Genomic DNA, 23,532 nt, shown 5'->3' with positions numbered 1-23,532 from the left:
GAGCAGGGTAGCCTGCAGCGGCAGCAGGGGGGTAGCCATAGCCCGGGTACGCTGGCTGAGGAGCAACTGGAGCAGGCGAGGAAGTCAACATCAGCTGCTGGCCTGATAACACAAACACACACACAGGGTTACATGTTACATTCAAAACTGAATCAAATATCTTTGTCATTGATACTCAATAGTACTACGATAGTTAAAGGATCAGTGTGTAAGATTTAGTGGCATCTAGTGGTGAAATATTATATTGCAACTAACTAAATACCATTCACCTACATAAAACCCACAAAAAACAGCCCTTATCTAGAGCCAGTGTTTGGCTTGTAGTTTAAAAGAATTACCGATTCTAAGGCAACAAAACACAACAAACCTATATTCAGCTGATAATACACTAATTACAACATACCTATCAATATTATATTCCATTTTTGACAATAAATCCTCCTAAATGTTACACAACGAACCTTTAAATAACACGGTTGCTGCTCGTTTCAGATTATAACATCAGAAACAGCTATCTCCCGTTAATTGTGGGTGAACCAGCCAGGAAGGCAACATTCATTCTTGGTAATATTTAAAATGTAAAATGATGTTATTATATTCCTGGGTGTAAAATCAAGGCAAAGACGCCATCTGGAAAAGAAAATAACAGTTCTGTAACTGTTGCCCAAAACTTAAAACTTCACAAGTTTGACCACAACATGGAGAAAGATTTACTTGTGTGTTTCAACTTTCAGTAAACTGCTTTACCATTACCTTCATCCAATCAGTATACATTTAGTTGATGTTGAATGTTAAGAGACGCAGACACATAGATCACATCCTGCTGTTTTCACTATTTAGGAACCACAATCATCCGTCCCTCATGGTGACGTGCTGCCTGTGAACCTACCAAACACCATCGGCTGAGGCTCTGTCACCTCGTCTTCAGTTTTCCTTTGGCTTTCTGCCTCCTCCAGTTTGTCCACCTGAGGGCAACAAGGAAAGAAGGACAGATCAGACGTGGATCACTCGCACACTTTACAGAATATAACAAAGTCTGATTTCATACATTGTAGGTATCCTGCAAGGTAACTATGGAAACTCCAGTTTTGCAGGCTGTTTAAACTTAAAGCAAAGATTTTAAATGCAAATTTAAACATGTGTCCTGATCACATTGATAGTAAACAATGTCAGCTGTCAGTGAAAAAGAAAATGTTCTAAGTAAAAGATTTTTGCTGGACACCTACAATGTAGTGATCACAGAGATGTACCAGTTTTATTTAAATGACAATTGCTTATTTAGTGTACTATAAGAGACCATAAACTCTAAGGCTTCAGCTGTAAGACTACACTAAAGTTTATATTTCATATCAAACAAATAAATACTGATTAATATGACACAGTAAATCTATCATACCCACTTCTGAAAGACAAAACTACACACAGTACTTCACAGTGCAGCTATGGTTACCTAAGAGAAGATGCCATGCAGGTTTGGTGAGAATTTCTAAAACAGCTTCCAGTACAAATGTTAAGTCAACAATTAAAGGATCTCTTCACACAAATCACAAAAAACAAAATAAACACCCCAGTGGTAAACCCCAACTCAACAGAATTCAGTTTTATTTATGCTGCTCAAAGCACTGAAGAAAAATTACATTTTAAAAAAATGCATCTTTCCAGATACAATGTCCTTGTTCATCGTCAAATAACTCACAGACCTATTTGTCAACAGTTGTCACTGTGTGTTTTACATTCAGCAGAAAATGGTTTCTAATGAAAACTGCTGACATCATGGTCTGCGGATTATCATGAATAACAAGATAACAAATACATTCTATTTGGTAAGGTCCCACAGGGCTTTTGAGTTTCTAAAATGTGATTTTTAATGTTTTGAGTACCAGAAACAAAAGTAGATTGACGTCGATGGGAAGGGACAGCCAAAACTACATCATGGCTACATACTGCTGGGGAGAAATGTTCTGTTGTTTGTGATTTGCGTGAACTAACCCTTTAACAAAGAAAAATTATAGTGGGATTCAAGGTTAAAGAAATATTCCATTGTGTATTAAGTAAAGGAGAAGCTATAATACATGCCTATATGCTGATGCTACATTTCCAGCCATTCAGTTAAATAAATGACCATCACAGCTTCCACATGCATCCCATTCATGGCTGTAAGCAGACCCTCCTCACAGATTTTCATTGCGTGTTTTTTCTGGACTGAAATCAAGCTACATATTAGAAGCTCACAGGTTAAGCTCATCCTTGCCAGGCATACAGTATTTGCGCAGTGAGTTGGTCGTAGTGCCAGTTTTCCTAGTTGCTAAGTGCAAAGAAATAATCAGGCATTGTGCTTCAACTGTTGAGGCAGCTGAATACAAAAAGGTTTCTGATGTAAGTGGAGATCAGTTCAAACAATGTTTTCAGCTCAATTAATGTAGAATTTAACTAAATCAGTCAGAGTCATAATTTCAAGAAACGAAGAGAAACGTTTGTACAAAAGAGTGAAAAGGTTAACCAACACCTGTAAAGCACTTTTACGTTTTTGACTATAAAATATTATATAGATTGTGAATGAAGAATTATTTCTGAAATACATATTTGAAATACTGTATGCATCTAATTAAAATGGATGTGATTTTAGGAGATAAAACAATACATAACTTGCTGCCTGTCGATCACCTACAGTAAGATAGAGCCCAGAACGTCTAAAACATCTGTGCTGTCTCTTGGTATGTGTTCAGCTACTTGCACTGACCGGCTGCTAGATTCCACCTCTAAATTGTCTGATTGGCTGAAATAAACTTTCCCCGGAGGCAGAAAAAAGGGTTGCGATAACCTTGTAGCCCTACGCTGATCTGACAAATGTTTGAAACTAAAACGTGTTAACCTGGAGTTAGAAACATGGGGATGCATCTATCAAGTCTGGAGTGGCTCGCTCTCCTCACTCATTACTGGACTTTGAAGAGCATTAGCCAGGTGGAAAGATCACCATGTTTCTTGTATCCTACTATATTTGACCATAACATCAGTCTTGTGATTTTGCTTCAGCACAACTGCAATTGTCAAGATTTTTTTTTAAAAATAAGTTAAAAATGCCACTTAACGCTAGATGCAGCCCCAAGAGAGAGAAAGTTAGAGGGTGAGAGCTAACTGTTAGGCCAGGACAGGCTAATCCTGGTCCCGAAGAGCAAGATGGTGCACAGGCTTTGGCTCCAGCCGTCAACACAGTGTTTAAAGTTACTGTAGGGACTCTCGACTGGTCCAAGACTATTTCTTTAGACCACATTATACCTCCTAGATTCAGTGAAGTCTGTTGAACCAGAGATCATAAACATGCTGGCAAGTTCGAGGTCTGCAGAAAATAAAATACAAAAATTGTAACCTAACAAATTGGTGCAAATGTTCACATCAGCAGCATCCTGAACTGTTGCATATTTACACAAAAGCAGCAGCTAATTATACTTTCATTGTTAAAAGGTAGCAGATATATTCCTTTTTAAAGTGGTGCTTAAACCTTTAAAGTCATGAACTTTTGCAAAGGGTTGAATCATTTTATATATCTAATCAGAACACAAAGCTTTTTGTCCAAAGTCTCACATTACAATAAGTTATTTCTACATTTAGTGTGTTGCTTTTTCTGTTTGCACGACAGTCAACCAACAGCAGTGCTTATATATTCATATTTTGATGAATTTGTTTCTGCTTCACAGCTGAAAGCCTTTATTTGAAAATGAAAATTCAACAACCCATACCAAAGAGAAAGTAATGTTCCCCAGGAGGATAATTTAGAAACTGCTTCCAGTAGATAAACTCAGAATCTATTAAAAACATGTGTTGGTGCTGAAAAGGAACAAAAGCCTGCACATACTACTACAGCTCTCCAGGACCAGAGCTAGTTAGGCCGTACTCAGTCTACAGTCCATGCTAGGTTCCTACATCAGAAACCTAAGAGATAAGTTACAACAAAAACAGACAGAACACATAAGAGAAATAAAAAGAGGGCCAGAGACCGTCACCTTCGCTGCAAACTCATCAACCTGGAAAAGAACCCAAAAAGATGACCCCAAGTGACCTCACATGTCTACAGGTCAACATTTTAGGACATCATGATGACCAGGCGGAGTTCACTGGCAAATATACTTTACAACTAGGGATGCACCGATTTATTGGCCGAACATTAGTATGAGATGCTTATCTTTGTAGATTTCTTTGTTACCCGGCACAAAAGGGCTAATAAATAACAAAAACACAGCGGTATCGGCCAAATTGTTATTTCAAACACTGGTATCAGCCAAGAATTTCCCAATCAATGCATCCCTATTTACCACAATTATTAAGAAAGCCTTTCTCTCAATCTTCTCGTCTCAGCATGTCTGTGTAAACTAAAAGTTGTTCGTATGACCTGTATTTCAATACCAGAGATATTACAGACTGTCGTTCACTTCTCACCCATCGAGACAAGTTTCTACAGGAAATTAAACAATCTGAGAAAAATAAACCAATTTTAGTACACAGCAAAAATGTTAAACTTGTTTCCTCTAAAAATATAAATAACTAAACCTACTTTTACGTTTAATCAAATATCAACTATAGCTCTTCAGTGGAGTACTGACCTTTGAGAGGTACTCTCTCATGACCTGGATGAAGTACGGCATTGCAAAGTCCATGATGTTGTGCCTCCAGGCCAGCTCCAGCACCACGTCAGGGTGCAGCAGGTCATAGGAGGCGAACAGGCAGGCTGCAAAACACTCCTTCCTGCCCTCCTCCAGGAACCACTGGAGCAGAGTCTCTGCCAGCTCTGCATCCTTAGACTCTGCAGCATACAGCATGGCATCCTGGGAAAGGCAGAAAGTGGGTAAGTGGTTGATTGACTCATTATGAGAAATATGAAATCCTTGATACAAGTTTGAGAAGTTGTCTGAACAATAATTTCTGAGACTGACACACCGTTAGTTGGTCCATGTATCTACAGTATGTTCAGATACTGTATAACAAACAGTGCCACCTATAGGAAGATGGAGGTACATTTTCTTTGCTCAAATACTGTTGTCTCACCTTGTAGAGTTTGTCTTTCTTGCAGAGCTCTACACTCTGTCTCCAGCGGTTGTTGCCCTTGTACAGGTAAGCAGCAATACGTCTGAACTCGATCAGTTCATGTTTCTCTAACCTCTGTGCCAGGCCAATGGTATCAAAGTTGTCATAGGCATCGATGGATGCTCTCAGGCCCTGTGGATAACACACAGAGTGAAAAAGTATTTCATCACAGACCAGAAAGAAAGTCGAGGAATACCTGAACCAGTTAGTTTCCTGTAACTGGACCTCAGCAGTGCCACCTAGTGACCAGAAGCTGGGTATATTTAATATTACTTACATTCACTATTTCAAATGTCATTATGCAGGGAATAAACTAAATAAAGTAATAAAATATAAAATGTCACTTACTAAGAAAGGATTTAACTCTGCAAAAAATTAAAAACACAAACACTGCTACATACAAGATGAAATGTAATGCAAGTTTTCAAAACAAACATGACAAATAACACAGCTCCATAGAAGACAAATCAACGGTGCTCTGCTTGTGGAAGAACAGAAAGAGAACAGCCCGAAAACCTCTACAACATGCTGAATGCTGAACACAGATGAAACTCAAACATACCAGTTACTGGGAAAGATGAACTCCCTTTTTATCAAGTGTTTACATTATTTTGTCCACTTTCTATTATCGACATCAGTAACAGACCTGGTAGTCTTCCTCCTCTGTCAGCAGGTTGTTGAGGGCTTCGTTGACGGACTTGTTGTTGTGATTCTGGACAGACCTCAGGTAAGGCTTCACCAACTTCAGCTGGTTCACCTGATCAAGCAAAAACAACCCATGTCATGTCAACCGTGTACTAGACATAAAGAAAAATACAAAAGGTTTGATTCATAGAGGTTGACCTCGTGGCTGGTTACCTTGCTGAAAAAGTTAACAGCTCTGCTGTGGTCCAGCCGTGGAGACAGAATGGTCAGCAGGTCATTAAGTAATAGAGGTTTGTAATCCAGGTAGAAGAAAAGGGATTTATAGTACAGCTCGACGTTGGCAACCTGAGGAGAAAAAAAACATACATACACAGATCAGAAAAGGTGAGCATGTTTGAAAAGGTAAATACACTGTTCAGCCAGAAACACTTCTGTTTACCTTAGCAATAATGTCTTTGAACAGCCCTTCTTTCCACGCATCTGTCGGATGAGACATCATTGTGAGGACAGCGTTGTCATACTCCTCATATTTATCGTAAAGGAAAACCAGCTCTCCCCATAAATGGGACTGCTCTGCAGCGCGAAGGACCTGGCAAACATAGAAAACACAGAACAATGTCAAAATCAATCAGGTTTCACATTGAAGCACTCTTTCATGAGTGTCTAAGTTTTGTTTGGTTAAATTCATGGACTCCAATGCAGTGTATTTGGAGTAAAACGTGTCATTTATTTACACAGCGCCTTTTCTCAAAATCTTAAAGTGCCTTCGAGAGGCAGAATACACCTAACAAGATCTAATCAACAGCCACAGAAATACCAAATGAAGACTAACAGAATACCAAACTTTCTGTTTTTACTCATCAGATCAAGATACACATTTTCTATTACTCCTACACTGGGACCAACATATATCTTTGGGTTTTTATTAATAATGTGAAGTGTGGATCTGAGGAATATTGACCAAAGCAGGTACTACATTTAAAATAAGCTCTATTTCTTTTCTTTCAAGGCAACAATTATTTGAAAGCTCTCAAAGATTTCAAAGGAATTCTAAAAAAGCCTTTTTTCAACCTTTTGATTTTAACAGTTTAAAAATGGTAAAAGAACGTCTAATCATCACAAGACAAAAGCAATATGTCAGCTAGAAAAAAACAACTCAAGGAATCTTCTGTGCACAATATTACTTTCCTTCCAGGGTGCTGATGAGAAGCAGAAATCTTTGCAGCGTAATAAATCAATATGGAGCTCATGGCACACAAACAGTCTCCTCCTTTGTGATGAACTCTTTGATTTATTACAAAATATATAATTGTCTCCACACACACACACACACACACACCACAAGCACCACACACAAGACACAACACACACACAACACACACACACAACACACACACACACACACTCCTCTCTCTTCTCCTCTCTCTCTAACCTTTGGATTTACCTGGACGCAGAAGACTCCAGGTGCTCCCTCATCTTCTGAGGTTTGAACTTTGAGTAGAGGATGGCGAGCTCGGTGAACATGCCCATGTGAGCCCGCTCCAGACCCAGCGCAGCCTCTAGCAGAGCAATGAGTTCCTCAAAGTACCCGCGGTCCTGATAGTAGCTGATCAGGTCCTCCAGCTCATCGGCGTGGATCACTATGTGAAGGCCGCAGATTTGTGCCAGCCGAAACTCCTCGCCATCCACACACGCGAAACACACCTGATGATGATGGGAGGGAAGAGAGGAGAGTTACTAAGAAAAACAATATAAGAAAATTACTAGTTCTCGTGGCTCAATGTATTAAGCGCCTTTCAGATGTGCATCTCTTTAAGTAAATCTGATGACAATTTTATACATTTGTCTCATAAACATTTCTGTAACACTTCCAACAAGTCTGAAGTGAATATCGTCACAAAAAGGCTGCAGCAGCAAAACATTATATACAGAGAGAGAGAAATTAAATGCATGTTTTGTTCCCCCTGTTAAGATCACAGTGTAATCTATAATTGAATTATCTTCTCTTATGCATGGATAAATTATACCATGAAACACGGTGAGGATATTCCTGAAATATTTAGTCCATATTCTAATAAATCAGCATCTACAACTATACTAGATGGTAAAATTTTAATGTATCTTCACATCAACAGATAAAAAGCTTATTAGAAGCCTGTGGGGCTCTAACTGTGCTTCTGTGGCTAATCCTTGTTCACATAATGTGGGATGGAAGGTAGTGATAGACAAACATCCTCATTTTTATGACTTGGGAAAGTTTACGCCATTGGAAAGAAAAACTCAGTTTTATGATTGCATAGTCGGTGATTTGAGAGTTAAAAATAAAGTACTATACTCATTAAATTGACATTTAATCACCTGAAACAACAGACTTTGTTTACTTTGCCAGGCATTATTGAGGACCAAGTCGTATGTATCAGATATCCCAGCAGTAATTACGACTTGGATGTTGACATGAATGGTATTTATTTATTAAGCTACAAACTGGTAATTACAGTAACTCCCACTTGATATAAATGCGGCATAGTTACAGTTGTCGAATGCTAACAGAATAATTGGGCTCCCTTTTTTTTTAATGGTGAGGTCCTCAAATTAGCCAATATAGTCTTAGATACTAACTTATCTTAGAATATGCTGTACTATATTTAAGATTTTTAGACTGATATAACCTTCTATTATGAAAAATAAAGAATCCCAGTGATCCATTTTTAAGCAAAGGCTAGTTGAACAGTTGTGTTACCTCCTTCCATGTCCGTGTGCTGTTGGCTTTCCTGGCACTGTCCACTGCCGCCTGGTACTCTCCGAGGTGGACTAGTGTTGATGCAAGGCGAGCAAAGTTGGACACGTTGTTGTACAAGAGCTTGGCTGCTTCATACATACCCTCCTCATAACATCTATCGCCCACCTGGAGAAGGAGAGGGAGAGAAATTAGCAGATAGATACGCAGTTACTGGTAAGTAACAGCTACACAATCCTATTAACACTACAGATGTGATGTTCTTCTGTACCTGCTGTATGTGGGCATTGTTGGGCCCACTGACAAACTCTTCCAGCTCAGCCAGACGGTTTGTTTTAGCTAAAGCAAAGATCAGCTCCGTCTCCACGTAAGACTCTCTGGCTTTCTTTCGCGCCATCTGGAGGAACTTAACCAAGTCTTCCCAGTTATCTGCAAAAAATGCAAACAACACCTTAAAGATCAACTCAGATCAATCACAACAAAGTAAATTAATGCGAGCTGCTGATGTGAAGCTGTGTCGTTCTGCAAAGCAAAAGCTTACTGTTCTTGCTGGCTGCGTTGACCACCTCCATGTACGCTGAAGGGTCAACAGCTTTAATATATGAGTCAATGGCTTCCTTGACCAGGTCTCTCTGCAGCTGAGCTCTGGCTAACTGACTCCACACTGCAGGCTCATTACAGCGCTCAGCAAACTCATAGGCACGATCCAAGTTCCCTATGTGCTCTATTAAAACCTATGAATGAGGAGAGAGGTGCATTATATGGTCTGACATACAGGTTCTTCCAGTGACCACACAGAAAACACCTGGAACAAAAGCTGTTTATTTCCAGGAATAAACAGGAGTAATCATTCCCTAAGCAGCAATTAAGATACACTGATACAACCTGCAACATCAATTACCGACACAGATTGTAATTACTCGTAGTACTAGTATTAGCAAATTAATTTGTCTGTTTTGGATACCAAGATCAATAATGGCCTGAATATTGGGATTAAAAGATTCCTCTGCTAAAAATGATTGTAGTAAGGACGAGAATAAGAGAAAGACAATGAACATTTAAAACGCAATTTGTTGCTAGACTGGGAAATCCATAAACATAACTGATACACATATTAATAATACACTTGTATACACTCACTCAAGCAGTAATATAATTATTTTACCTGTATGGCAGAGGTGTTCACGTCAAACTTCTTAAAAATGGCAAAAGCTTCTTCGAAGAGCTCGTTACTGATGGCAATATTAGCGATGTCTGGAGCATCATAGTTGTCTAGCCTGTTAATGTACTCCATCACACGAGTGCGATCTGCCTTGATGGCCGTCAAAATCAGCAGGTTCTGGAGGTTTCTGGAAAAATATCCAGTACAGGGAAATTATTTAAATGACAAAATAACTGTTGGTAAATGACCGTGATGCCTAACAGGCTGTATGCCTGCGGTACCTGTGCTCACTGAAGACAGAGTTATCAAGTACAATCTTCTCCAGCAGCTCAATCAGCTCGTTGGGCAGGTCTGCAGTCATGAAGGCCTTGACCGTGACTGACACCTCCTCTGGGTCCTGAGTCTCCGACAGGGCTGTCTGCACCACCTGAGATGAGAAAAAACATGAGAGAACAAAAATAAACATGGAGAAATCCCTCATTCACAGTCACTTCAGGAGCAGAGCTGGAGGACACCCAACCTGGTCGATGAGTTGTCTTCTGAAGGGGTTGTTTTCTTCTAACACGTTCGCCCAAAGCTCTGGATCTTTCCGTCGTACCAGATATCGTGCCTCACTCTTGAATAACGAGTTCTCGTTGCACACCTGAGAAGGAAAGATATAAAGTGATTAAAGATTTATCTATTGTAGGATTATGTCAATGATCATCTAAATTCAGTATCATGTGATCTACACACTTTGATTAGCTCCAGGTCGCACTGTCCTCTCTCATACGCCACACAGGCCAGGTGGGGGTCTCTCTTCTCGCAGTATTTCCCGACCACGGCGCTGTCGTAGAACGGGTTCTCCTTCAGGAAGCGCTCAGGTGTGTTGTTACTGTCAATGTAGATCTTGGCCAGTGCATTGTGGGTAGCTGGCTCCTCGCATCCTTCATGGATACGGGACTCCAGCCATGGCAACAGAAGTTTCAACCTGTGAAGATAAAACACATAAAATAAAACACATAACCAGAAGAAATATCAGCATTTAAAAGAAGCTTTTAACTTGCTTGTGCATGCCTGTAGTTTTCATGTAGTGTAATAAATGCAGTCACAAAACTAGATGGCAGTGTTGTGCATTCAGCAGTGTTATTCATTCAAAGTATTCATGTTTACACTTTCTCACATTCACATTTTTTGATACAGAAAGAGGATTTGCACTGGATGGAAATAGCTTCAATAAATGAGGAACACTTTATCCGTCTAGCAATACTGATGGATTCACACAAACAAAACAGTAGGAAAACAATTCTTCTGAAAAGTTCAGAGATAATCAACATTGGAAGCATTAAATAAAAATATTTATTCCATCATCATTAATGCAGAAACAGCCAAGCACATTTTTCATATTTAGTCCCTTTTGTTTGTGTGTGCACATTTTGGTGATTTATGGCATCAGGTATCAGATGGCATTATAAATATTTAAATCTCTGCAAGCAAGGTCCTTATATGTGCTCAAGTTTATTTCTGTTGATCCTCACAAGATTATTTTTCAAGTCAGTATTTATTTTTTTACTTTTGTAACTTGAAAATCCCCGGTCATTCCTTTAACCGGTCCAAAATGTACGGTATGAAGTGGTTCAAGCACACAAACACGTCTTTCAGTGTAAATGTAGCCTATGTAACCACTACAACTACTTATATTTTTAAAGAGGATTAATTAAACAGCTATTAGGTATCTACTAGGGGCGTAAATCACCAGTTTCATCATGATACAATATTATATTAATTCTTTGGACAACAATATGGTATTTGCTAATATCACAAAGTCTGCCACGATACAATTCTGAATTGATTCTATTCAGGGGAATCAATAGGAGATAATATTTTATATCCCCATTAACACAATCAGTTACATTTATCGATGTTGTTGTCTCGATATTGTCTAGTTGAAAATATATTGACATATTGATCCAGATCGATGTATCGTTATACCTCTAGCACCCACAGAGACACAAATTCTACTTTTGCAAGAGGTACCGAGTCACTTTGACACACAGTTTGCATCCAATGAGACAAACAGAAGCAACTATGCAAGATAATAACAAATAGTGGAATCATTTAGTCTTACCTGTTCCTCTTCTCTACTTCCTCCACCAACTCATCAGTGGAAAACTGCCCTCTGACCACCATTATCAGGTTCTTAATGACATCCTCAGCACAGTCTACATCCAACAGACCACCTATCACCACTGGTAAACGACTGGGATTCACCTGAAAACAAATGCAACAAATTCTAAATGAAGATGTCAACATGGAGCCCAAATAAGGTTTGGATTAAGCAGTAACCAATTACATATAAAGTCTCAGCTGTGGTCTTGATCTTACTTTCTGTACGTAGATTTCAATGTATTTCTGCAGATTGTTGCGGTAGAGGTAGAGCACCAGGTCATGGACGAAGTCAAAGCGATCACACACAATGATAAGAGGAAGTTGGTCTGTTAGCTTGGCCTCCTACAAAAGGAAAAACACATGAGATCAAATTGAATGAAATTGATAAAATATCTCCCAGTTCCGACTGAAAGATGAAATCAATCATAAACATTTAGATCTTTTTACCTTGAGGAAGTTTTTAACCCTCTCCGGGTCATAACAGTTGCTCTCTCTGCAGATTCTCTCCACTTCTTTGATCTGGCCAGTTTTACAGGCAGCCTGGATGTACTTAAAATGAACATCAGGCTCCTGGCTGAAATTCACAATCGATCCAAGGAAGTAAAACAAGCCTTGAATAGAGAAACAGCAGAAAGGTCAGCTCAATCTATGATGACTTAAAGTCTGCACAAAAATGGCAAAATTGCACACTTAACATGACCAAAGTCTGCACTCAAACCCCCACTCATGAGTGACACCTACCCTCATAACTCTTGAAGGATTCGAAGAGCTCCACTAATGACTGAGTCCCCAGCTGCTCATGATACTTAGACGCTACCTGGACACACAGCTGCAGGTTCTGCCTGATGTTGGCTGACAACATGGCCCTCAAACACTCCAAAGAGTCCTCTACTGATAAAGAGCCAAAGAAGTTCACCAGCCACTAAAAGGAGAATGAGAAAAAGGAAGGAATGAAAATTAAGCAAAGTAAAAAGACAAGAGAAACACGCGAGGAGGAAAGCGACATTCACAGGTGTGACCAAACATCCACAGGCATACCTCAGGGTTGAGCAGATGTGTGTGCACTACGGCTCGTTTGATATCATACAGGTCGGTGTAGTGTTCAAGAGCTCTCTGCAGCAGACCTGCCTTCTCACACAGCTGTGCAACGTGGGCACGGTCATAGTGGGTGAACATCTGGTTCCCCAGGATCGCATCTGCTACCTAAAAAAAGAAAAAGTCCACACACACATGAACACACAAGTCATGTTTGATATCATCAAGGGAAAAGTTGCTTTCTGTAATCAGGACAGTCATTTTAATCTAAACGTTCACCTGGGGGGCGTGTATGAGGTTCATCTCAAGCAGACGTGTCTGTAAGTGTCCTTCAGCTGGGCGGTTGTTCTTCAGAGCATCCAACAGGAAGGAGGTGCACTGCTGGATCAGGTTGCCCTCCATGAACACATCTACGATCTACCAAAGGGCAAGAGAAATAAAAACAAAAAACATGAAAATATGGAATAAGTATGGAAAAAAATAGAATTCATACCATCTGTGAGAGATGGTTTGAGTTAGCATGCAAGGTAAGATTACAGTCACACACGATTAGGAATCACAGGCCAGATGTTTCTGCTCTGTTTACACCACAAATAAAAATGGGTGGGCGCATTAACTGAGAGATGCATCAAGTTTTCTGGTTGGGATTTGGACTGAGCAGAGTGATGATGTGGCTTTAAAAGGGGGTGGGGGTTGGGGGGGGTCACTGACTTAGTGAATTCCTGGCATTGCTGGCACATCTGGAATAACAAAGATCCCACACTGGGCACTTTGTGTGTTTGCGTGCATGTGTGAGGTTAAATACGCAGATTTTAAAAGGAGGGAATGCTTAGGAGTAACACTGTATGTCTCTGGTGAGTCAGGTGGTTGTGTTGGTGTGTGCGTTACCTGGTTGATGTTGGCCAGTGGCTCCTCATCCTGGACCAGCATCTGAGCAAACTGCAGCCCCTGGTCTGGATTGACACGCATCACATTTCTCAGCAAAAACACCCAGTCTGGGGTGTAGCCCACCTACAAAAGTACAGTTGGTTTAAAATGTAGTTCTCAATGACATTTACACACATATAGTATTATATTCTGTTCTCAAAGTTACAATTTATATTGTATCACTACATGTTTCCATCTAAATGTTACACAAATTTTAAAAAAGTGTGCAGAAACTGTGAATCACTTGCACTGACCCATTAGTAATGAGTGGTGTTTTCATATACCAGTATGTGCAGAATAAATATGTGTGTATTTTTTCCAGTGTTTTTAAGTGATTACCTTTTTAGCATACAACACTATCTTCTGGAACTGGCCGGTCTCAGCGAAGCACTGTATGACCTTGTTGGGGACGTTAGCTCTGAGGTACACACTAAGAGCGAGGGTGGGGTCAGAGGCCTTCACCAGGTCTCCCAGCTCCTCCGAGCACTCCAACTACAACACATACAATCACAGCAGTGAGTTAATGATCACTGTATAGCTGACAGCGCAGGGTAAACAAGCACCATTTATAGGTTAAGAACTTTAGCGAAAGGTAAGTGTTCGTTACAACCCACATCACTCTCACCATTATCACTTTCAAAATCTATTTCTGAGAGTCTACTGTATATCTGCGGATCAGCCCAAGCATATGAAAGCTGCCTTGTTGTCTAATCCTCCAGTCCTACCTTGTCCTCCTTCAGCCATTTCTCCAGTAGCTGCTTGCGACCCTGCTGCAAGACGGGCCTGCACAGCTCCAGAGATTCAAACTTGTTTAGCTGGCCCTGGTCCAACAGAATACCAAAGTACTGCAACAGTGGAGAGGCCTGACCTGGCTGGGCCGGGACACTCTGAAACTTCCGGATGGTCTCTGCTGTCCGCAGGATACCCTGAGGTGAGGAAAGACGAGGAAGAATGGAGGAATTATGGGTATAACGGAAAAAACAAGACACAACAAGTAATTCCATTAAATCTTCTAAACTAGGACAGGAATAGGATTTATTGCAGTGTATCAAAACAGTGATTTGCAGTGCCTATCAAAAATACCACATCCTTTGGATTTTTATATTTTTTACACCACTGAATCACAGAGAAAAGCAAAACTTTTTTTTTACCTAGAATTGTTTTAGATTTTTTGCCAGTGCACCTGGTGCGTATTAGGAAACTACAAGGTAGCAGGAAATACAGACTTACCTTGGGTGCTGATGCAGCAACCTTTGCAGCCTCCGAATAACTTCCCTGAGAAAACAGAGTGTTAAATTTCCTGGCAAAAATCTCCTCAGCCCCAGCGAGGTTTGACCTCACAGCCATCCTCAAGGCTAGATCAGGGTTCTGTAGGACGTTGGTGGCATAATTGACAATGTTTTCCTCTTCAACGCACACTGACAAGACCTGTGATAGATACACATGTAAAGTAGATGAGTGAGGTAAAGCAGCCAAGACAGGAAACAATTTGACAATAATTACGTATTTCCGGTTTGGTTCTGGTTTCTCACCTGTCCCTTCTTGTTGACCCCAATAATTCCCGAGGTGGCTTCATGTGGGGCGGTCACAAAGATGGTCTCTGCACTGATTCGGTTCATGTAGATACACACTCCAGACTCCAGGTCATACAGGTGAATGTAACCGTACTTTGTGATCAAATATATGACACCGTGCTTACTACCAATCTGAGGAAAATGATAACAGAAAGAGAATTTGAAGAATTCAGCGGTCACCTTTAGTTTACACAAAACTAATAAGTAGCAGGGGTCTTTCCTTACCTGCATAGCTACTGGAAAGTCTGTCTGGGCCTCTGGAGGGAAAAACACATCCACTGCTTTCTTAGCAAATGGCTGGTTTCCTGCAGCTGGCTGACCAACTTCAATGATGTGCAACTGGAAGAAGAAAGCCCACATAAAGAACTGACCGCAGACAACCACAGTAAAATAAATATGAAGATGAAGTCGACAGAGACGATGCACTTTCTTGATGCCAACATTTAGGAGCTATTATGGTGAGCAAAAAGCATCACAGTTGTTTCTCCTATGATCTTAAAGGTTATATACATATATGATTCTAAACACTAATATAGCAGCAAACAATTATATGCTATGTAAAGATATAGTGGAGTAATGGCACCCTGAGTGGACACTCCTTTGCCAATGTGGCAGAAACTGAAACTGTTGTTTTTCTTATCTACGTTGGTGAATTAAGGATTTATTTCCCCTGATAAGTGTTGGAAAGACTAACAAAGACAGTTTCGGTGACTTTTGTTTCTCTCCACTTTGAATACAGTTGTAATGTTGCAATCATATGCAAGGTGCTTCTAGTTAAAGAAAAGGTCTAGTTCTGTCTCGTACTTTAACAGGTGCCAAGCAACCTAAATTGACACCATTGTAGCCCTTTTCACAAATACTTTCACATCTAACTCTGTTTATTTTGAACAAATCAGTGTTTTTGTTAGAAAGACAGTGGAAAGGGAGTTTTATTTTGTTTTTGTCTCGTTTGAAGTGTGTTTTACAATCATTTGCTCGGTAAAATTGCTGGCTTTGTCAATGGTCTGTACGGCCGAAGCAACCAGTTGTTATGGTCTGAGATGCTGGTGCTCTAGTGATACAAATAATAGATACAACCTAAAACACAATGCAATTCAGAGCTCTTTGTTCAGAGACTAAATACACTGATAGCATCGTGAGTGAAATTCTTGTGTACACGGGCCCTCACCTTTCCCCCAGCCTGTGAGCGCACAGCAAAGCAGAAAAGCGTGGAGGGTTTGGCATTTCCCTCCACTTTGAACTCCCCAAAGGCAGCAGCGTGCCCCTCGATGGGCTGGGACACTTTCCTGTCTACTGAATAGAGCTGCATTGCCCCAACCACACGATTTTGCTGCAGGACAAAGAGACAAAACAAGAGTGTAAGAAATGATTGATGCATTTAAGTCAGTCACACCACCGCATTAATCAAATGATTCGAGATCAACGATGGTTTTAGGTTCAAGTTTAAGAAATGAAGAGACACTGAACATTACAGTAATATGTCATAAACAGTATGGGTACAATATATGTTATATGTTATATTAGTAGGTAGTAGGTATGTTGGTTAGGTTTATGTATTTGGTTAGTTGTGGTTAAAGTCATAGTTCTACATTTAGGGAATTACTTTTATGCACTCTCTCTAAGAGTTAGACAAGAAGATACTGCAGCCTGGAGTCTCTACTGGTTACTGGAAAACTCAGTAAATAAAGAAATGTGATATAACACTATAATTAGTGAACTTTGGAGTTGGTGGTATGTGTATTTTGTTACCCTTGGAAAGAGCCAGCTAGCTGTTTTCCTCTATTTGAGTTCTTCATGCTAAGCTAGGCTAACCGCCTTTTGGTTCCAGCTTCATATTTACAATACAGACATGAGAGTGGTATCAATATTATCACGTAACTCTCAGCGTAATAAGCTTATTTCTCAAAATGTTGAACTATTATCAGGATAAAATTCTAGGAGGTTGGTTATAACTGAAATTTGCTGGAAACTTGATTGGTTGACGTTGCTGCTGTACACAGCCTTCCAGTAAGCAAAGCTGTATTTTCTTACTTTTTTTTTTTTTACACTAAGGCAGCAAAATACTGTGTGTGTGTATGTATATATGTATATATATATATATATATATACATATAAGTGCTGTATATGTAAAATGACGTGCATTCCACACTAGGGTGGTTTATGAGTCTGTTACAGTCAGTGAAACTCCAAAACAATGTCGGAATCTCCTCTTCTTCCTCTTCTTTCAATCATTAAACATCCATTCTGTCCCTTCCTGCTCTACATCATCTGCTATGTTTATTTATAGACTGACTCACACTAACTCACACAACTCAGCCAGCATAAAACAGCGATTTGATGCTACCTTGCACTGCTGCACTGAGATGTTGATCAACTTTACGATCATGATGTGTTCACAGAGCAAGTTAGATTAAAGTTTGAAAATTGGAGAGATAAATTTATCTTAGTGTGTACTTTTTGTCTTATGAGGATGTAGATAAGGGATCAGAGAGTGATAAATCATATTAATTCCTCTGCAAGATATTTCTCTGTCATGTACACCGCTGTGAGAGGCATGAGTAAACATGTTCAGGTGTCTTTTCATACCTGCGCAGAAATCCCTATCAGCAGCAGCCACTTCTGTTGTTCGTCAGTTCTGTAGTTGATGATCTGACATCCCGCCAGACTGGCGTGCCGATCGAATACTTTGGTAGGTTGGGAATCCCCCTCCATGCTCCAGTGATAGACGGCCGAATCCGTCACCAGGGCAACAGTGTTTACAGATATCCACTTCCAGAACATGACCTCCTCTGTCATAGTGTGAGCCTTCACCTTACTCTTCATCTCAATGTTGAAGATCTGCAGCGTCTTGGCAGCTGAGGGGAGGTAAAGAACCCGAGGGGAGGCAAGTGAGACATGTATCAGAGCTATGAGTAGGTTTAAAGTAGAGCTGGGTAATGTAACCTCTCACCAAAATCACATTATCACACATATAGCTCGATGATAATAAATGAATGATATCTGGTCACAAAATACCACTGAATGTACTACCTGTATGGCCTTCTATAAAATGACTACTGAAAGTCTGTATCACATTTTCTGATGAAATATTTTTTTTTTTTATATAACTATTTATATTGCTATTTTTTTCTCATAAAGTTAAACTGCTTTCAACCATCTTTAGATTCATGTATTGAAAGCAATTTTGGCAGACTGACTGTAAACACAAACAAAAACTCCCAACACTACAGTCTCACTGGCCACCCATAAATCTTAATTTAAGAGGATAGCTCACAACTGCTCACAGTGAGGAAATAACTTAAAGAATTAAGCAAAATTTACTCTGTTACTGATTTCCTGAAATGCAGTCTGGTATCTGTGGATTTTCACTGTTCAGGGCCTATATCTTGTGATATTTATGACACACATATAGGTTTGGTATTGTGCGTCCCAAAAGCTATTTTCTTTGTGGCACCGTGTAACTTTTAGGTCAGGTCTGAATGGACGTACTTTGAAAGGACTACTTTTTATAGCATTATTTAAAGTAACAGACAGATAGTTACTGTAAAGAGGTGATGGTGTTGAATTTCACATTCACCTCCATAAATGGGGAAAAATGCATTGATACCACTAGAGGACAGAGGAAGTCTGTTTTTTCTCTGGTTAAGGGTGTTTTATAGGCCAAAGAAGCACCGCTCTGTACACAGTAACGTGGCTGATACTTCCTGGGTGCAGCTGACCTCTGGCTTCACAAGCAGACGGCAGCTTTAAGATAAATTACAGAATAAACCTCGAGATACCACAGGTTTGGCTAGAGTACTAGATTTTTGATTTATTGTACGTAAGTGCTATATATGACCAATAACAACATTTACCAATAAAGTTACAGAGAAACAAACAGGTGAGGTAATGCATGATTCAGGTGTATACTGGAGCTGTTATAGATATAATGATACATTAATGGCATCCCTTATATGCAGCAAAGAGAGATTTGAATGTTGATATGGCACACGCTCACACAGGCGTGCAAAGACACACTGCGCCCCAACTCTTTTCAGTGTGCAATATCTGATGATGCATACCACACATACCCTCTACCAGCATAAAACAGATCATGCTAACACATGTATAGTTCTCATAAAAGTAGGATATGTGCCAGCAGGTTTGGTCAGAGTAGGGGTGTGATACTGAGGCAATATATTGGCAGTAGAAGTAATTTCTAAACAGTTGTCTGTCCTTTGATTGATCAGGGGTCAAAATAGCTCTGCGTACTTGAGAGGGGTATGTGGGACGCCTTTATGAGAGAGACATGGCTACTGTATCATCACAACAGAGTGCCAGACGGGTAGACAGACAGAAAGCAACTCACCGTCTGAGAAATGACAGAAAGCAAGGGAGAAAAAGCAAAGTGTCAATCAGGTAAGAATGAGAAGACAAAGATAGACCAGTGGGAAAGGGCAAATAGGGTCATATAATCCTCAGAGGGAGGGGGGAGGACGGAGAGAGAGAAGCATTATAGGCAAATCATCCTGATCAGCACTTGTGTTTGTGCTCTGAGGGCTAGATTCAGTGGCATAAAATCAATTTGCACGACCAATTTAGTACATTCGGGCAATAGAACTGAGTGCACTCCACATATTTACAGCATTGACAGAGCATTAGTCATTGCATGACCGGTGGCATTCCCACAGTAATACTAGTAGATGGCTAAATCTGTTAAAACTAGAGACCAATAAACAGTGTGAATGCCATGCAGACTTCACTCTGGGAATTTAAACAACAATACAAACAACGCTTTGTATGAAGCCACTAACAATACCAGCAAAGTGTTTTTTGTTTCTTACAACAACACAGTATTTCTCGTCCAATAAACAGTGGTGTGGCTGCCTGAATGTGTTGCCGAATGTGTCATGCTCTTACCTTTCAGGGCGATGACCTTGCTGGCAGGGTTCATGATGGCACTGTCGGCAGAGATCGGCCTCCTGATTGGGTTGGTGGGATCGGACATGTCCACGATCACCACCTGGTTCTGCTCACCCACCTTCTCTCTGATACAGATGAACTTGTCCGACTCCATGGTCAGATAGCTGAACCCAATGTTGGCTGGGTTCACACCCATGTTCTGCAACTGGAAATATTAAAACAAAAAACAGTAACATGAGAATCTTTACCCAAATCTTTACTTTAACCATATTTCGCAATTAAATGCAGTATAAGGCTGAATAAATTGTTGATACTAGTGTATAAACAGTTTATGAATTATTAATAACATCGCTGTAACTATATTTAAAGCAATCTACATTTTGGGATATACTAATAATCTCATGTCTGTATGGTAAATATGAAGCTACAGTCAGCAGCCAGTTAGCTTAGCTTAGCAAAAAGACTGGAAGCAGGAGGAAACAGCTAGCCTAGCTCTGACCAATAGTAACAAAATTCAACAAACAGCACCCACTAATTGACACGTTGTATCTCGTTTGTTTGATCACTAAAAACACAAACAAAATATAAAAATGACAATTTACTGGTCTGTGCCGTAACTTCCTGGAGTCTTGTCTGGTTGCCTGGCAACTCCAAGTCTGGCACAAAACTTCCCCATTAAATGGCGAATTATCATTTTTTCGTCTTTTTTTTAAGGAAACGAGATATAAAGTGCTAATTAGTGAGCTTTAGAGGTGCTGAAAGGTGGATTTTGCTGACAGAGCCAGGACAGCTGTTTCTTCCTGTTTCCAATCTTTATGCTAAGCTAACCATCTGCTGGCTGTAGCTTTGTATTAAGGGGACAAATATCAATGATAAGATTACACACATGAATAAACTTTCACAGTGTGTTAGAAAACATTTAACGTTATTAAATAATTCGGAGTTGCACTTAAAACAGTTTATAAATTTGTTCATTTACAAGCTCTTGGAAATAATAGTTTAATTTATAATAATGATAATTCTTAATTCAAGGTCCACTTATTAGATTTTTTCCAGAGATTTTGGCCACATGTTGTGGTCTACTCAGTTGTCAGAATTAAGACATATTTACAAATTAATAAATATAATAAATACATATTATTAATAATTACATTATATTCACATCAAATATGATTACATCTGTGTTGCATTATTGTGTCAATCATTAATTATCTGTTCATTGTTAGTTACGGATGATTCATAGGTGTTATAGTTATAGTTGTTGTTGAAAAATAAATTAATAAAACCTTGATTGTATTGTAGTAAGTTATAGCATGCTACAAACAATGTATTCATTGTTAATTGTTTATAAATTCTAAATAGGGAGAGTGTGTCCTAATAATAATTGGAAAGGATGAGCTATGAGCTGGTGTCATTTAATGTCAAACCAACACATGTTAAATGAAAATAAAACAGAAGACTTCATTATAGTGTGCCAACAGTTTCCAACATTTGCACTAAAAGAGAAACTCATGGAATATTCCAACTTAACACAGTTTTAAGGCCTCTGAAGGAGTGACGCCTACATTACAACAACAAAAACATGCAGTGGGAAAATATATATCGCAGCAGCTGACATTTGCCATGCAGGGGGAAAAAAGCAAAAAAAGCAGCAAGTAGCGGACCAACACTGTGTTTCGATTAAAATAGTAGCAGGTCTGCTCCAATTTTCCAGGGATATTCTTAAAGGTTGTTTTCCAGACAGGAGGTCTGGTGGTACATGGAGCCAGGGAACAAGCGTGGGCACAAAGCAGACAACAGGATGTTAACTCCACAGAGCTTTATTTTACACTCCTGTTATAGCTGCTAATAGTCTCCTGGATTTACTGAAGCATTGAGATGTTTCATGACAGATTTTTTTTACTTGTATTACCATTATTGAAACCATCAACGCATCTCAATTAAACTTTTAAAAAATACAGCGTTACTTTACAGCAAAGCCTGCAATTAAACCGTGACACTGCATTTAATTGTCTATGTAGGCAGCCGGCTGTAAAGAAGTTTAATTATAACTAGATTATTTAGCCCAAACCAGTCTGAGACAACATTTAAGAAAATCCCCGATAGAGATCCACTGAAACCAAGAATAAGCCACCATCAGCGAATCCAATTCATTATTCAGCATATTTACTTTTCAAATGAGAAGTCCCAAGACGCAAAAACACACAAAGACTGAGCTGATGTCAATTTCTGCTGTGTCAAAACTTAGCAGAACTAAGAACCATGAAGCACTCCGCCGAGGTTAACGGCTGCTGAACAGAGGAATTATTGTGCACATTGTCAAACTAACTGTGAACTGAGAGGACAGACCAAAACACGCACTCTCCCTCTGATGACTGAACTGACTGCATTATGCAGTCTGAGGCAAGCGGAAAGGAATCCTTACGCTCATCACAAGGACTGCACTATCTCGCAGTTGGCTGGTAGAGCACGACAACAAATCATGACCGCTGAGCCATTTAAATCATGTCATCTACAAAACAGGAAGGATGTAGCTCTCATCAGTCGGGGGTGGACAGAGGTCTTCCAATGAGAAGCTGTTTTTTAGCAAGTTCTTTCATTAATTAGATTCAAGAAATAGCCATTTCTAGATTTCCTATCACACTAAGTAGGGCTGGAAGATCATTTAACAGTCAATATTTTTAATATTACTGGTGGATCTAGTCACTATGTTTAATGTTCAATGAGTTGCTTTTAGTCACAAATCCACTGAGAATGATGAAAGTCTGCAGTTCCTCTTGGAGCTTTTTCAGTTCTTTTAGCTCATTGTTTTGGTTTTATGACCCACAAAATCTGCTCTCATCAACCCCATGCTCAGCAGCAATTAATGCAGCGTCATCATTTCTCAACTCTTTACTGCAACGGTATGATCTTTGTCCAAGGAAGCTGAAAATAAAAAATGACAAAATTAGTTGTTTCTGTTTTGTACGTTGAGTTTGTTCTCATGAACTGGGTAACAGTGGAACAGAATTCATTTCTTCAAAGATCGGTTCAAAGCTAGAATGATTAGTCCATTGACTACACACTAGTAATGGTTTTGATAATGGATGAATCGGCATTTTACAAAAACAAAATCACCAAACTCTCTGCTTACAGCTTCTGAAATGTTTTATATATTTTGAATTGAATGACAAAAACGAACAATTGTAAGACTTTGCCTTTGACTCTGGGAAACTGTGATGGGCATTTTTTAAATCTTTTTAACTTTTGATAGACTAAACGATGAATGAATAAAATACTAGCTGCACCATTTTAGTTGTTTTAAATATATTTATATATATATA

At 39.5% G+C, this 23,532-nt stretch overlaps 2 protein-coding genes across 3 annotated transcripts in view; both read right to left on the bottom strand.

Annotated features, from left to right (window-relative positions):
• The window catches only part of LOC118325545 (clathrin heavy chain 1-like), a 6,616-nt gene extending 235 nt beyond the window's left edge, over positions 1–6,381 (bottom strand). The window contains exons 1-9 of the mRNA XM_035658259.1: positions 6,364–6,381; positions 6,164–6,313; positions 5,938–6,069; positions 5,726–5,836; positions 5,041–5,211; positions 4,599–4,820; positions 4,002–4,022; positions 890–965; positions 5–102 (exon numbers count right to left, since the gene is read on the bottom strand). Of these exons, the coding sequence (XP_035514152.1) occupies positions 5–102; positions 890–965; positions 4,002–4,022; positions 4,599–4,820; positions 5,041–5,211; positions 5,726–5,836; positions 5,938–6,069; positions 6,164–6,313; positions 6,364–6,381 (999 nt within the window). The remainder of the gene's footprint in view (positions 1–4; positions 103–889; positions 966–4,001; positions 4,023–4,598; positions 4,821–5,040; positions 5,212–5,725; positions 5,837–5,937; positions 6,070–6,163; positions 6,314–6,363) is intronic.
• Positions 6,382–7,160: 779 nt separating this feature from the next.
• The window catches only part of LOC118325325 (clathrin heavy chain 1-like), a 21,219-nt gene continuing 4,847 nt past the window's right edge, over positions 7,161–23,532 (bottom strand). Inside the window, exons 2-25 of one of the 2 annotated variants that reach the window (XM_035657953.1) lie at positions 20,207–20,414; positions 19,656–19,658; positions 17,894–18,162; positions 16,476–16,637; positions 15,533–15,646; positions 15,266–15,439; positions 14,964–15,161; positions 14,459–14,659; positions 14,073–14,225; positions 13,695–13,817; positions 13,086–13,223; positions 12,810–12,974; positions 12,513–12,693; positions 12,219–12,382; positions 11,988–12,113; positions 11,731–11,873; positions 10,359–10,593; positions 10,144–10,266; positions 9,905–10,050; positions 9,627–9,810; positions 9,003–9,195; positions 8,733–8,890; positions 8,465–8,629; positions 7,161–7,428 (exon numbers count right to left, since the gene is read on the bottom strand). In XM_035657953.1, the coding sequence (XP_035513846.1) occupies positions 7,165–7,428; positions 8,465–8,629; positions 8,733–8,890; positions 9,003–9,195; positions 9,627–9,810; positions 9,905–10,050; positions 10,144–10,266; positions 10,359–10,593; positions 11,731–11,873; positions 11,988–12,113; positions 12,219–12,382; positions 12,513–12,693; positions 12,810–12,974; positions 13,086–13,223; positions 13,695–13,817; positions 14,073–14,225; positions 14,459–14,659; positions 14,964–15,161; positions 15,266–15,439; positions 15,533–15,646; positions 16,476–16,637; positions 17,894–18,162; positions 19,656–19,658; positions 20,207–20,414 (3,990 nt within the window). In that variant the 3' untranslated portion in view covers positions 7,161–7,164. The remainder of the gene's footprint in view (positions 7,429–8,464; positions 8,630–8,732; positions 8,891–9,002; positions 9,196–9,626; positions 9,811–9,904; positions 10,051–10,143; positions 10,267–10,358; positions 10,594–11,730; positions 11,874–11,987; positions 12,114–12,218; positions 12,383–12,512; positions 12,694–12,809; positions 12,975–13,085; positions 13,224–13,694; positions 13,818–14,072; positions 14,226–14,458; positions 14,660–14,963; positions 15,162–15,265; positions 15,440–15,532; positions 15,647–16,475; positions 16,638–17,893; positions 18,163–19,655; positions 19,659–20,206; positions 20,415–23,532) is intronic. The other variant, XM_035657954.1, reaches the window with a different exon arrangement.

Source organism: Morone saxatilis, unplaced genomic scaffold (genome assembly GCF_004916995.1).
Source record: "Morone saxatilis isolate NCDOM2014 unplaced genomic scaffold, NCSU_SB_2.0 Contig16, whole genome shotgun sequence".
Taxonomy (NCBI): domain Eukaryota; kingdom Metazoa; phylum Chordata; class Actinopteri; family Moronidae; genus Morone; species Morone saxatilis.
The sequence above is the reverse complement of the archived record's forward strand: the minus strand, read 5'-3'. Positions and strand labels throughout refer to the sequence as shown.